This window comes from Amphiprion ocellaris, chromosome 4 (assembly GCF_022539595.1).
Source record: "Amphiprion ocellaris isolate individual 3 ecotype Okinawa chromosome 4, ASM2253959v1, whole genome shotgun sequence".
NCBI classification, from domain to species: domain Eukaryota; kingdom Metazoa; phylum Chordata; class Actinopteri; family Pomacentridae; genus Amphiprion; species Amphiprion ocellaris.
In genome coordinates this window covers 13,401,265-13,415,337 of record NC_072769.1, presented here as the reverse complement: position 1 = coordinate 13,415,337, position 14,073 = coordinate 13,401,265, and the positions used below count along the sequence as shown (strand labels likewise).

The following is a 14,073-nucleotide window of genomic DNA, read 5'->3' as shown; positions in this document are numbered from 1 at the left end:
TTCACTGTCACCTCTGTAATTTTTGCACTTTGCAAAGTCATCCCGTGGGCTGGACTGGACGCTCTGGGTTAGGCTATGTAGATTTGACTAAAAAGCCACACATTTCAATAAAGCATCAACAGACAAAGATGATAAAGCAGCTTTTCTGTCTGCGCTGTAAGAAACAACAAATGGGGCAAGTTTTAACTGAATTAACTAACAGGAGCCTTTGTGGATGTAACTGATCTCAGCAGGATCAGACTCATCAGACTGGATTTCTCTTCACCACATTGGATCCACTGGGCCTCAGAGGTGGTCCCAGCTGGTGTGTGAGTCTGTGGCGCCCCCTGCTGGACCATCGGAGCAGCGCAGCCTCGTCACCTCCGGCCGCTCAGGTGAATGTTTTACCTGCGTGCTCCGACGTCACAGCACCTTCAGGAACAGCAGTCGGTGGGCCCGTGGTGTCCGCATTGTGGTTGATGAGTTTCTCTCTGGTTTTCATGGAGAAGGTGACTCCGTGTTGGTGAAACCTGAGCTGAACTTTGAAGTGTTTGCTTTGAGAAGCTGCGGGTTCAAACATCATGTCCGCCTCCGCTATATTTGTGTTGGACCTGAAGGGGAAGGTAAGACCAGAGCTGATTGTTCTCTGGTAAAAGCTCATTCGGCTGCGACACGACTTCTGAAAACCTAAAACTTATTCCTGCTTTTGGCTGTTCGGGTTTGCTGGTTTTAACTGTTGCTTTAGCTGTTTAACATTGAAAGCTTCGTTAAAAATTAATGAAGTTCTTGCAACACACTCATTCATTGGCCTCTTTTTTTTTTTTTTTTGCTTCTTCTTCTTCTTCTTCTTCTTCTTCCGGATACTTGGCTGTCAGTCAAACAGAGCCAAGTGAAAGTAGCCAGTTTTGCTGTAACACCTGCAGTCTGAAGTCATTCACATCACTTCAATGTTCTTGTTTGTAGTAATAATAATGATCTTTGTTTATAGAGCACTTCCTAAAGTAGTTCACAAGGAATAAAACACATTAGCTTTTAAAACACAGCAGGGTGTGGAAAATCAATAAAGTGTTAAAAGGTATAAATGAATATTGCTAAAATATATTTACTGAAATTAGTATTCTGTAAAAATGAACAGAATTATTTCAGTGCCTCAGCTCTCAGGTGATACTATTAAAATGAACCCCCTTAATACAATATAGAGAAGGCAAAACATGAGAAACAATCTATCACAGAATTAATAACTTCATCTCCAACATAAGATGTCCAGAGAACACTTTTTTACAGAAGCTACTAGCACGAGACACTTTGTTTTTGATAGAAAAAAAACTGAAAATAAAGAGAACAAGTAATGCCAACATTTCAAATAATATGCTTCATATTAGCACACAATGGAATGACAACAACACAGCTGAACATTGAAAAATCTTTTGCATTTTTGCTGCGTTTCTGTTTTTTCTTTTCTTTTTTAAATTCAAGCAGGGCTTTCTCAACTATTTTGACCACAGACACCACATAGGCCTACCCATTCATTCATTTACAATATTATTTTTAATATTTGTTTAAATTATTATAACCATGTTAGCAGAGGATGGGAAAATAGCTGCAACTAGATGGCTGGAGCTTTTGTTAGTGCAGTAATACTTCCTGAGTTGCTGAGTTAAAAGATGGCTATCCTCGCTCTTTTTACCTGAGTTCCAGCATGCTATCTTATTACATATTTAAAAGAAATTATATTTGATCCAAATTAGAAAAAAATATTTTTATTTAACACTGCATGTCATTTGTGCTCCTCACAAACAAAAGTCTTATTTTGGTAGTTTCAGGGCGTCTCATTTTACTAATATGCAACTGGCAAAATGGGACACCAACAAAATTTGCATGATTCAGAAGGGCAAAATGAGTATAAAATTGAATCTTAGTAAGTTTGTTACATCCTATTGGAAATTAAACTGGAGTCAAGCAGTGAATGTATGTCTTTAGATTTATATAAGATTAACTATTTTTATGTCAGAGCACAATGTCAGTTCAGTTATCACTGTATGTGACATTCAGCCCACCTTTATGACGGCATATTCATATTTACTTTTTGGCTAAATTAAATGTGTTTTCAGCAACGCATAAAGAGTCTTTTGGGGTTATTTTACGTATCCTGAAAAGATACTCGTTTAAAGCGTAGCTATCCTAATTTGTCAGATGCCCAACTTTATCAATACTCACTCCTACAAATATTATTTTAACATTCTGTCCCCTTTATTTTCCAGCGGTGCCCCTAAAACAATCCAAAAACCTCTGCCCGAGGATCTTAAAGTGCGTACTGGTGCATATAGGAGGTCAGAGATACAGAAAGGACAGAAGCCATGAGGGGCCTTAAAAGTAATAAGTAAAATCAACATGGAAACATGGAGTTAATCAGTACCTGACACGAACTCCTCTTTCTGAAAATGTAACCTGATACACAAGTTAGTGTTACAGAGAAACAGGAGTGGAAGTATGTATGGTTTCAGATGCTCTTTGTGATAAAATGGTGTGTGAGGGCAGCGCTTCATTTAATCTAGCAAACTTCTACTTTGGTGGGTTGTAACGCTTTATTGTTGCATTTTGAGCAGGTGTCAAGTTTGACCTGTTTTACACTTGTCTTATCATATTTAGTTTACTGTGCAGCTTCTTATAACGAGGTGTGGTTATACTCTCTGCTCAGGTGCTGATTTGCCGGAATTACAAAGGCGATGTGGACATGGCAGAGATCGACCACTTCATGCCTTTACTCATGCAGCATGAAGAGGAGGGACTTCTCTGCCCTGTAATATCTCATGGCAACGTTCACTTCATGTGGATCAAACACAGCAACCTCTACCGTATCCTCATTCTCAGTGTTGTACTGAATATTACTTTACTGTAAATTACTCGTAGTCATCGTTTGAGGAGATGAATCCAGTTTGCTCACGTTAAAATCAAAATATAATTGTGCAGAAGAGTCCTTGACCTAATCTATGTGCAGTTGTGGCCATGACAAACAAGAACTCCAACGCCTCCCTCGTCTACTCATTTCTCTACAAACTAGTCGAGGTGAGTGAAACCATGTCATGCAGTTACATACTCCATTTAAATCCTTGTTTTCAGTATTTGTTGTAGATGCAGTTTCCAAGGAGAGGTTGATGCTTGTGTGGGAATTCAGTGAGAAATGACAGTGAAACATGGTGATAATGGAAAGTGAAAATGGGCAGATAAGGATGTCTGTTGTGTCTATCGTGCAGGTGTTCACAGAATACTTCAAAGAGCTGGAGGAAGAGAGCATTCAGGATAATTTTGTGGTCGTCTATGAGCTGCTGGATGAGCTGATGGACTTTGGATTCCCTCAGACGACCGACAGCAAGATCCTTCAGGAGTAAGACCCTCAAATGCACACGGATGCAAATATTTATTTTAAGAAAAAGTCTTGTGTTGCATTACAGTATTTCACCTCATCTCTTACAGATACATTACTCAGGAAGGTGCCAAGCTCGAGGTGGCAAAGACCAAGGTGCCGACCACCGTCACCAACGCTGTCTCCTGGCGGTCGGAGGGCATCAAATACAAAAAGAACGAGGTCTTCATTGATGTCATCGAGTCCATTAACGTACTGGTAAGATCAAGAATGGAACTGATTTCATTGCTATGAAAATAGTTGTTAGTGTAGGTTTATCTTTAGTATAAAGGTATTTTCCTTGAAAAACTGTACATCTGCAGTCATCATCAGATAGATAGATAGATAGATAGATAGATAGATAGATAGATAGATAGATAGATAGATAGATAGATAGATAGATACTGTATTGGTAAATCCACATTTAACACTGAACATAAAACGTTTCCAGCACAAAACATATTCACAGAAGTACTAAAATGTACTGAAGACTTAGAGCAAGGTAACAAAATACACAAAATATGCATTATTGAATGCATTGTTTTAAATCTATCACGTAAAAATATACAGTATGAAGACTTACATATGTAAGATCTCAATATAACATAAAATGGAAAATATCTAAAGATATGGAACCATCTCTGAATATATATAACATATGTCTAAAAATAAAATTAAAGTATATAATCAGGGTGTGTACTCCAAACTGACCTCATCATCCTCACCCTTGTCACCATCTGAAGAGTGTACATTTCAGTCGTGATGATGGAGCTGGTCTTCCTGATCAGTTTATTAATCCTGTTCTTGTCTGCTGTGCAAACACCATCTCCCCAACAGACCAAGCTACAGAACATAACAGTGGCCACTACCGTCTAACAGAAGGTGAAGAAAAGAGGCCTGCAAATGTTAAAAGACCTCAGTCTTCTTAAAAAATACAAACAGCATTGCCCCTTCTTATATAGCACCTCCCTGTCAGTGCTCCAGTCCAGTTTGTTGTCCTGATCTACTCCTAGATGTCCGTAGCTGGAAATAAATGTGTTGAATAGAAACAGCAGCTTGATTTTGGGCCTCTTTTATCTGAATAGGTTTGTCTTAATAATGTCAATAATGTAACTGTACTCCTCCTCGCATCCTCCCTAAATACATCCAGCAACTGCAAAATCCCCAGAGAATTTGTGGAGAAAGCAACTATCTGATATACTTTAAAAATCTGATGTGTAAACAGTGAACAGGAATGGAGACAGGACAGCTCAAGAGACACAGTTCTGTAGTTGCACGCACTAATGCTGATATGCTTCATACAGTGGATTGTCCAGATGGGCAAACATTAAATTATTGACTGACAGATTTTAGTATCTGCTGTTAGTACAATGCACTTTTGCATTAGTGTGTGGTAATAACATAGTCCGCTGCATATTCTGTTATGCTGAATAGACCATAGTCAACAAGGTAATGTGAGGTTTTTCTGTAACTACAGTTAATAAAAATGTTGCTTTGTAACACCGTCTATTATGGTTTTTTGTGACCGCATAGTATATCCTGTCGCCTTTTTTGAGCTTTCTACTGTATTCTGTATTGTTTCCTGTTTGTTCAGGTGAATGCTAACGGCAGTGTGATGAGCAGCGACATCGTGGGTAGCATCAAGCTGAAAACCATGTTGTCTGGGATGCCTGAGCTGCGGCTGGGCCTCAATGATCGAGTGCTTTTTGCCCTCACAGGACGTACGTATACAGTCTCTGCCTAATCATATCCATCTGTTACTCCAGCAGGATGTGTAGGTGCTGTAGTCATCTTTATTCTTATTTGAAATAAACTGGTTGTGCTGATTTCTGTTCAGGTGACAAGGGGAAGACGGTGGTGATGGAGGATGTGAAGTTCCATCAGTGTGTCCGGCTGTCACGTTTTGAGAACGATCGTACGATCTCCTTCATTCCTCCAGACGGGGAGTCCGAACTCATGTCCTACCGCATCAACACTCATGTACCATCTGATTCCCTGACTTATATTCATACCAAATTGAAATATTTCTCATATTAGTAACTTAAATGACACATAACTGCATTGGCACTATAAATGTATGTGAAGGTAGTGTAGAAGATGCTGAGGGTACAACCGCTGTGAGATATTGCAGTATATCGATTGCTAAATACATAAATAACACTTTATCTATAGAGAATTCAAATGTGATGACAGTCTGGAGACTTAAATTGATACTATTTCAACTGAAACTAAACCAAGCTTACAGAAGTTTCGGTCAGCTGTAGTTGCATATTATAACACCTTAGGCTAAATTCATGAGAATTGTGCAAATAAGTAAACAACAAAGCCATGTTCAGCCCTATAGTGCTATGCATGTAAACATTAACTTCTCAGAATTATATACATATGTAAGTAAATAAAGCACTGCTACACTGTCATACTTGTAAAATGATTTGTCTGACAAAACACTGTCCTTCATATCTTGCAGGTAAAACCTCTGATTTGGATTGAATCCATCATCGAGAAATTCTCTCACAGTAGAGTGGAGATCATGGTTAAGGTACAGTACTTAATTTTGTGTATTTTAAACAAGATTTACATTTTTTTTTTTTTTTTTAAAACATGTATAGCGCCCCTAAAAATACCTTTCTCAGAGTGTCGGGGGGATACGCGGAACTAATTAGCAGAGTTATTGTTTTAACGTCGGCTTGTTTTTCGCGGCGCACAACAATACACGAACTGTCGCGGTAACCGTCCCAAATTCATTCTGCTTCGACCACGGTGATTAGCTGTCAGTAGTTACAGAAAACGGAGAAATATTTGACCAGGACGAAAAGGAAAATAGAGCAGGAGACAACCAAGACACAACCTCATGGAAAAAAAGTCAAGAAAACATGACGAGGCTCATCTTGCTCTTGGTAGCGAATGTGGCAGGAGGTGAGGAGAGACCCCTGCGTGTTTTTATGTCAACAAACCGTCGAAGCGGACAGTATGAGACCAAACAAATTAAGAAGCGACATAGAGACATTACATCCCAGTCACGTCAAGAAGCCACCGGACTTCTTTCAGAGAAAACTTCCTGAATACCTCATCACTGAACAGCAAAGCACAGATAGCTTCATACAGGGTCGCAGACAGAATCGCCAAGTGCAAGAAACCAAATACAATAGCTGAGGATCTTTAAGGGTCATTCCATAATTGGAGGACATTTTACGTCCCACCCATCAAATATCAAATTATCCATGTACAAAATAGTAAAACATGCAGTGTAAATTTCCTTGTCCTGAGACCAAATCTAAAAAAAATAGAAGAAAAGAAGGTTTGAAAATATTTTTTAAAATGCCAAATATATCAGGAGTTCCCTCTAAAATGCCATTTTTCTCTTGTCCGATCTGACTGATGACCATGACTCCTGAGAAAAAGCTAACATTAGTATTGATTAGCAACCCTGTTACTGTGATTAGAGTAGGGTTAGCAAACAACAGATAAAACATGGAATAAAAATAGTACCATTAATGTGTAAGCTGAGCCGATCAAACCTTCATACTCTCCGCTGCTCTTGATATGCTGCCAACAATGATTAATGAGACAACCGCTGCAAAATTGTTCTTTGGCCAAATATCTGTGCACACACGCAACCACTGTCTTAGACTTTAGATGCAGAAGAGAGTCAAAACTGACCCAGTGAGGTTGTTTTCTTGCAATATCTTGGTAATGAAAAGTTTTTAGCATTTCATATTCCAGCTATTCCTCAAAAAACATGTTTTTGATATTATTCCATTTACATTTTTAAATTACCTTTTATACTTTTAAAGAAATTGTAATATTTGTAGTACTACCCCAAGCTTTTTATGGCTGATAACATCATAGAAGAGGTGATGCACAAACTTGGAGAGACAGAGAGCAGCAACAGTTAGAGGAAAAGAGTGGAAACATGTCAACAAAACGGACATTGACATGCTTCTATTGCTGCTTTGTGTAATATTATTCTTATTCAATCATCAAAATGTTCAAAATCTGTTATAAGGTGAAAAACAAACATAATTGAAACATGAACTCATTCTTGTGTGGACAAAAATATAATACAAACAATAGTACAAATTATTACTTTTAACCAAAATGGCATAAAAACATATTTTTGACCCACTTGTGGAAGAGTGTAGGGTCCAATCACTCATTCAACTAAGAGTTAAAGCATTACGTTATTTCTGTTGTTGATAGAATTTCTGATTCTGAGCCGTGTGTCTTTGTTCATTTAATGATCACTGAAAGCCACGTGCTGCCTTTACAGTAACAGTTGAAGTTGTTTTTGCCTTTAAACAACAGTAAAGAGGGTGTTCTCACATGATATCCTGCTATGTTGTGCTGTATTTAGGCAAAAGGACAGTTTAAGAAACAGTCTGTGGCAAATAATGTGGAGGTGAGGGTCCCTGTTCCCAGTGATGCCGACTCACCAAAGTTCAAAACCAGCACGGGCAACGCGAAATATGTGCCTGAGAAGAACCTGGTGGTGTGGACCATCAAGTCTTTCCCTGTAAGAAAATAACATCCGAGTCTGCAAATTACATGAAATTGAAATGATTCTTTTATGATTGTATGTCTGTTTATCTCTCTTTGTCTTAATAATGCATTTGCCTCTGTGTACGTCCATCCATGCAGGGAGGGAAAGAGTTTCTCATGAGAGCCCACTTTGGTTTGCCCAGTGTGGAGAATGATGAGTTGGAGGGTAAACCTCCAATTACTGTCAAATTTGAAATCCCATACTTCACAGTCTCAGGAATACAGGTATGTGTGTATACTAGTTTGTGTGTTATGGAGAGATTTTCCTTTAATGCCAGATTACCCAAGAATATACCCTGTGGCGGTATGGGTCAAGTTCATCTGCTAAAAAAAAAGCATGTTTATCCTGGATTTGAAGGCTGCCAACAGTTTACAGCCTGTGGAGAGTCAAGTCAGATCCTGTAAGAGCTAATTAGTTCACTGTGGGACGCTGAATTCAGCTTGATTTGACGATGCGTACTGATACCTCTTGCCTCAACACGCTGCATCTCTACTCTTTTTCACCAGGTGCGGTATATGAAGATCATAGAAAAAAGTGGTTACCAGGCTTTACCCTGGGTCCGCTACATCACACAGAGTGGAGGTACATTAGTGTTTATCTGTTTTATTTTGATCATAATATATAAGCTTGTCATCATATGGACAGCAATAGATGTAAAAAGTGAATCACAATTGACTTTCTTTTTTTTTTTTTTTTAATAATTCTCCTTGCATTTGTTTTCTTTTAATTTAGATTACCAGCTGAGGACCAATGTGTAGAGCCTGAGGGGATGTTTTACTATGTATTCCTCATGTCCAGGACTTCCAGAGGAGCATTAATGATCACTTTCACTAGACTGAACGAATGTCTTTAAAATTTCACCTGCAATGTCAATGATTTTGTTTTATGAAAAACCTGTGTGAAACTTGACTTTAATGTTTCTATTGTGTGCAAATTATTTAAATGCTTAATCATAATATTCCCTAAATAAAATTTGTCCTCAGTAACATTTGTGTGTTCCTTGTGTTGTTTTTCTCCTGACTTTGCCACCCCATAAGTGGAGATTTTGCGAGCGTATTGTAGTAACGCATTGTGCAATCACAGTCGCTAAATTCCGCCTAAAATTAAAAACTTGCACCCGCCTTTTTTTCCCCACACTTGCCTCTGGAGAAACACAAGCAAAGGTTAGAAATCTGAATGAACTGCCTTTGAAGACATCAACGTAAACGAATCGCCCGCTTTCTTCGTTGCGTGCTCTGATTGGTCGAGCACTGCTGTTACCACAGTGATACCGTAGTAACAGAGTTGTAACCCCGCCTCTTTTACCATACAGGGAAGAACAACACCCTCCTGGCGTGCTGTGATTGGTCAACGTGTGTCCTGTCCAATGTTTGTAAATTGTAGTCTGGAGACACTGCTGTATCGATCTCAGCGCGCAAACGTATTTTGTAATGTTGACAAACTCCTGTTGTTTGAATTTTATTTAAACTGATTTATTATAACTGATCCGTTGAGACATCGGGGTAGAACATCTTCGGCGACGCTTTGGATTCCACCGAACCGAACAAGGTACGATTCAACGAGCCGTACCTCTCTTTTTTGTATGTTAGCAGTTAGCCTGGGTGCTAATTGTTTGTCAAACCGGTCGACGTGAAGTTGCAGCTCATCTGGCGGAACAAATATTTGTGGTTGAGCTATTGTGTTTAAGAGATGGTTTAAAAAAAACGAGCCGGTGTAACAATACAGCCGGATAACATGGCGTCAGCGGGGAACTACAGCTTAGTCGAACACTGCGTAACGTTAGCTAGCTGTAGCCGAAGTTAGTCTTTTTGGGCTCTTGCGCTCTTCCGTGGCTGCGCTTCGCTGTAACTGAGATCTGTTTGTTGCAGAACACCCAGAAAGAGAGACTAGAATGGTCCTGAGTCAGATGGATGCCGGCAAAGCTTTGACGGCGGCGGCAGCCAGAGGGAACACCGGCGAGGTGCAGTGGATCCTGGAGGAATGCAGGGTACATCCCGACACTGTCAATGAATTTGGCAGAACCGCGCTGCAGGTGAGCTCAGCTACACACGCACGAATCATATTTAAAGGCGAATTAACTGTACGAGTGTTTATTCTGGAGAAATACGTTGTTTGCCGCTTTGGTTCTTCAATAACAGAACCGCCTCCTTCCCTCTCACTACAGCAAAACATCAGTACTCTCTGATGTGTTTACAGCACTATTGTTGTGTGTTAGAACGCAATGTCCCAATCCTAGATATATTAGAATAAAAAGTGAGAGATATTTTATGATTTGAGTTGCTGGCAATTCAGAAAGAACAGTATCTACACTCAGTTGCCCATTTAAAAAAAATAATAGATGGATGATTTATTGATCCAGAGGGAAATACAAGCATCAAGTAGCTTAAAAATACAGGTTAAAACAAGCTAAGCACATAGAAAACTATAACAAAATAACGAAAATGCAATATAGAAATTTTCTATAAACAAAGGAGAAAGTACCTATTCATATCTGTGGGCTGTGTGCTGCTCTTTTTTGTGCTGTTTTGTTTTGTATCTGCTGCTGTAACAATGAGAATTTCCCCACTGTGCGATCTATCTGTCTATCTATCTGAGACATACATATACAGCAAAAAGGTAATTTTGTTATTAGCATGTACAGGCACTAAGCAGACTGTAGAATAATGTAGTGGAGTGCAGGAATAAAACTACTTAAAAGAAGTTATGTTGTTGGCATGTATTTATTTTTATAGTTATTTTCTAGGCTGTAGCTAGTGGTGCTGTTCAAATGTGAAATCTTATTCATATACTGACCTTAAATGAGGATCCAGTTAAGAGTTACTATCTGTCATTTTGTCAAGTTTTTAAAAATGTTTGGTCGATTAAAATAGTGAAAAATGTCCCCTAAAATCTCATCAAACACAAAGCGGTTGATCAATTTATCATCAAATAAATAAAAACTCCTCACATTTTACAAGCGTGGCTCGCAAGATGCTTTGAAGTTCTGCTCTATAATAGATTTAAACAATAAAGTGTCATAGTTGTTGCTCCAGTAAATACTAATATCTCTCAGTTTAAAGCAACACAAATAGTTGTTGTGTTAGACTGCATTAATTTCATGGAGCTGTACTCCATCAACTGATTGTTTTGCTTTTCCTCTTCTCACTTCTTTTATTTGCTCTCTAAAACTGTGGATATTTACTATTTTTAATTCTTTACCAGGTTTCATTTGACATGTTTTCTATAATTATACTGAAAACAGATTGGTAAATTCTGTGGAGATGCTTGACATAAAACTGTTAAAAAGTCTGAGTTCACAGGGTCACAACGTCCCATTGACACTCAAGTGCTGAATTTACAACAGCTCCCTCTTCACTTCTCCTCTAATGTCTCCAACAGGTGATGATGATGGGAAACTCCAAGATCGCCAGTCTGTTGTTAGAGAAAGGAGCAGAACCCAATGTCCAGGACAAACATGGGATAGCGCCCATCCACGACGCAGCCCGAACAGGGTTCCTCGACACTCTGCAGGTTCTGGTGGAGTACGGTGCTTCGGTAAACATCCCGGACCAGAACGGCACCCTTCCTATCCACATCGCCATCCAGGAAGGCCACCTGGAGGTTGTGAAGTTCCTGGCGCCGCAATCCGACCTGAAGCACGCCAACATCAGCGGTCAGACAGCGATAGACGTGGCCCGAGCTTCATGTGTGCCTGATATGATTAACTCGCTTTTTGCTCACATTCACAGTTAGTCAGAAGTCAGGGTGTCTTCCCGGTAACCCTCACCTCACATTTCTTTCTTTGCTTCAAACCTGGTGACTTGAATTCATTGCTGTGTAAAGGATTATTTTTTTGTTAATAGTGGCTCAGCATTAATATGTGACACAGGACATATTGTCTTGGCAGCTTATTTTCAGTGGTTGGGTGGCTATATACTGTAGACACCTCTTTTGCACAGTGCAATTTAGGCACCTTATATATATTCTTATATATCTGTTTTTCCCTATTAATTGGGAGTGCACATTTGTAGATAGTTTCCCCCCAGTGTTTTCTAATTATTGCAATTTTTCTAATGTGTCAGAATTGTAACCGTTGCTACATTGTATGTTGTTTTTTTAATTATTTACAAAACTTGACATGGTGCACCCTGATTGCTTTGCATAGTTGTGTTTCTCTTAATTAGATGTACTTAGACTTTGAATTTACTCTTATTTATTGTTGGAACAGGGCTGAATGTTCCTGTGACTTTTGTAAATAGCAACATTTATTGTGATTCGTTGAAATGTTATTTATATAAATACTTTTAAAACGAAAGTGAAATTATTCACTTTACTATTTGAAGAAGAAAGCACAAAATAAAGTGTTGAACTTGAAGACATAAAGTCTTTTTTTTTCTTTTTTACTTCACTGTATATAGAATTTAGCTACTATGAGTTATAATGGCCTCAGAGGTCCTCTCAGTGTTGTTTTCCTGGAATTTTGGGACATTTTTGTACTCATTTCTGTTTTTTTAATCAGCGAGTTAAAAGGAGAGAATTTAGTGGGGGTTTCTGTTGCATGGAATTAATTCCTTGCAATATAGAGAAGGTGGTGTCTATTTAAAATTTTTTAAAAAGTAAATCATAGGGTATGCAAGATGATTAAAGAGGTGTACATTTCCACCACCCGTGGCTTATAAGAATTAAATAAATAGTCACTAATCTCAGCCTTTACTGATGTGCAACAAGTGATGAGGACACCTGATAGGATCGTGAGACAAAAGTGTTGAAAACCATTTGTTGAGATATAAAATCTTGTTCACAGTAAAACTACACTCCTGCCAGCGGTTCTGACTTCATAATTTAAAATCTTCATAAAATCCAAATTTGGATTACATTGTGTTAGTAAAGAGATCCAAAAATAGGAATCTCAAATGAAACTGATTAAATCAACTATGTAGATGATTGTATTAAATACAGAACGGTGACAAATTGAAAGAAAAACCTGAATCCTCAGCTCCTTCATTAAAGAGATCTGGTGACTGTTACACCATGTGGGGGAATTTTGCTGGCATGATTGTCTTTGTCAACTTAAAGGGAAGTGTAACTGAAAATCGATGCAAGTTGTTCTGACAATCCCTCCATTCACAGGGCACAAGGTGTCACTGAATGCTTTGAAGAAAATGATGCCAATCATATGCTGTGACTTTTGCAGTTGCCAGATCTCAACCAAACACCTACAGGAGGTTTAGGACTGACATGTCTGACAGTGCTATCCACATGGAGGCCCCACACCTGGCTAAGACACTTTATGTTGGGTTTTCCATTAGTTCGTCACCCGTCTGTGTATATTCATGCATCTTTAAGTGTGTAGTGCTTCCCTAAGGTGATTCATCAAGGGCATTTCTAATAACTCCACACTGGAATGCACAGCACAGCACAGCACAAAAAAAAAAAAAAAAAACCCTCCCAGAGGTCACAATGATAGCTGCACTGAAACTCCAAATGAATGAGGGCCCTGTTTTGTTGAGGCTTGTAGGTAATGGTGGCACAGTTTGCTGATGTTTGTGCTCAGGGCTCTCGTGGTACAATGGGTATTTTGTTTGCTTGTGTGCCGCTGGCCAACTTCTCAAGCCAAGAAGGCAGATACAGTTCAAGGACTGTGTGGATGCCTGTGATGTCAGAGAGATCATGTACATACACTCCCCTCCAAAACTATTAGAACAGTGAGGCCAATTCCTTTATTTTTGCTGTAGACTGAAAACATTTGGGTTTGACATCCAAAGATGAACATGAGACAAGAGATCAACATTTCAGCTTTTATTTCCAGGTATTTACATCTGGATCTGATACACAACTTAGAAGATAGTATTACTTATAACGGAACACCAAATCTTTAGGTCAGCAAAAGTATTGGAACAGATAGACTTTGAATGGATTAAAGTGAATAAGACTTAATATTTAGTTGCAATAATTGCCTCAAGCCTGTGACCCATTAGCATCACCAAACTATTGCATTCTTCTTTTGTGATGCTTTTCCAGGCTTTCACCGCAGCCTCTTTCAGTTGTTGTTTTGGTTACTTCCTTCACTCTCTTCTTTAGCAGGTAAAATGCAGCTCTATAGGATTGAAGTCTGTAGATTGACTTGGCCAGTCTAAAACCTTCCACTTCTTGCCCCTGATGTACTCCTTCG

The 14,073-nt window shown here is 38.9% G+C and overlaps 2 protein-coding genes across 2 annotated transcripts; both read left to right on the top strand.

The window, feature by feature from the left end:
* Positions 1-398: 398 nt before the first annotated feature.
* On the top strand, positions 399-8,908 carry ap1m2 (adaptor related protein complex 1 subunit mu 2). The gene is made up of 12 exons (XM_023272769.3): positions 399-602; positions 2,678-2,834; positions 2,978-3,045; positions 3,234-3,364; positions 3,454-3,601; positions 4,977-5,103; positions 5,220-5,362; positions 5,850-5,921; positions 7,737-7,895; positions 8,021-8,146; positions 8,429-8,504; positions 8,655-8,908. The coding sequence occupies exons 1-12, from the start codon at positions 561-563 to the stop codon at positions 8,678-8,680; spliced, it is 1,275 nt and encodes a 424-aa protein (XP_023128537.1). The 5' UTR covers positions 399-560; the 3' UTR covers positions 8,681-8,908.
* A 383-nt stretch (positions 8,909-9,291) lies between these two features.
* On the top strand, positions 9,292-12,276 carry cdkn2d (cyclin-dependent kinase inhibitor 2D (p19, inhibits CDK4)). The gene is made up of 3 exons (XM_023272778.3): positions 9,292-9,470; positions 9,791-9,954; positions 11,301-12,276. Exons 2-3 carry the CDS (start codon positions 9,814-9,816, stop codon positions 11,652-11,654), a joined length of 495 nt encoding a protein of 164 aa, XP_023128546.1. The 5' UTR covers positions 9,292-9,470; positions 9,791-9,813; the 3' UTR covers positions 11,655-12,276.
* Positions 12,277-14,073: the final 1,797 nt, after the last annotated feature.

Coding starts and splice junctions, on each gene's coding strand:
- ap1m2 (XM_023272769.3), top strand. CDS start 561: ATGTCCGCCTCCGCTATATTTGTGTTGGACCTGAAGGGGAAG. Junction 3,365..3,453: donor GACAGCAAGATCCTTCAGGA/GTAAGACCCTCA, acceptor CATCTCTTACAG/ATACATTACTCAGGAAGGTG. Junction 5,363..5,849: donor CCTACCGCATCAACACTCAT/GTACCATCTGAT, acceptor CATATCTTGCAG/GTAAAACCTCTGATTTGGAT.
- cdkn2d (XM_023272778.3), top strand. CDS start 9,814: ATGGTCCTGAGTCAGATGGATGCCGGCAAAGCTTTGACGGCGGCGGCA. Junction 9,955..11,300: donor TTGGCAGAACCGCGCTGCAG/GTGAGCTCAGCT, acceptor TGTCTCCAACAG/GTGATGATGATGGGAAACTC.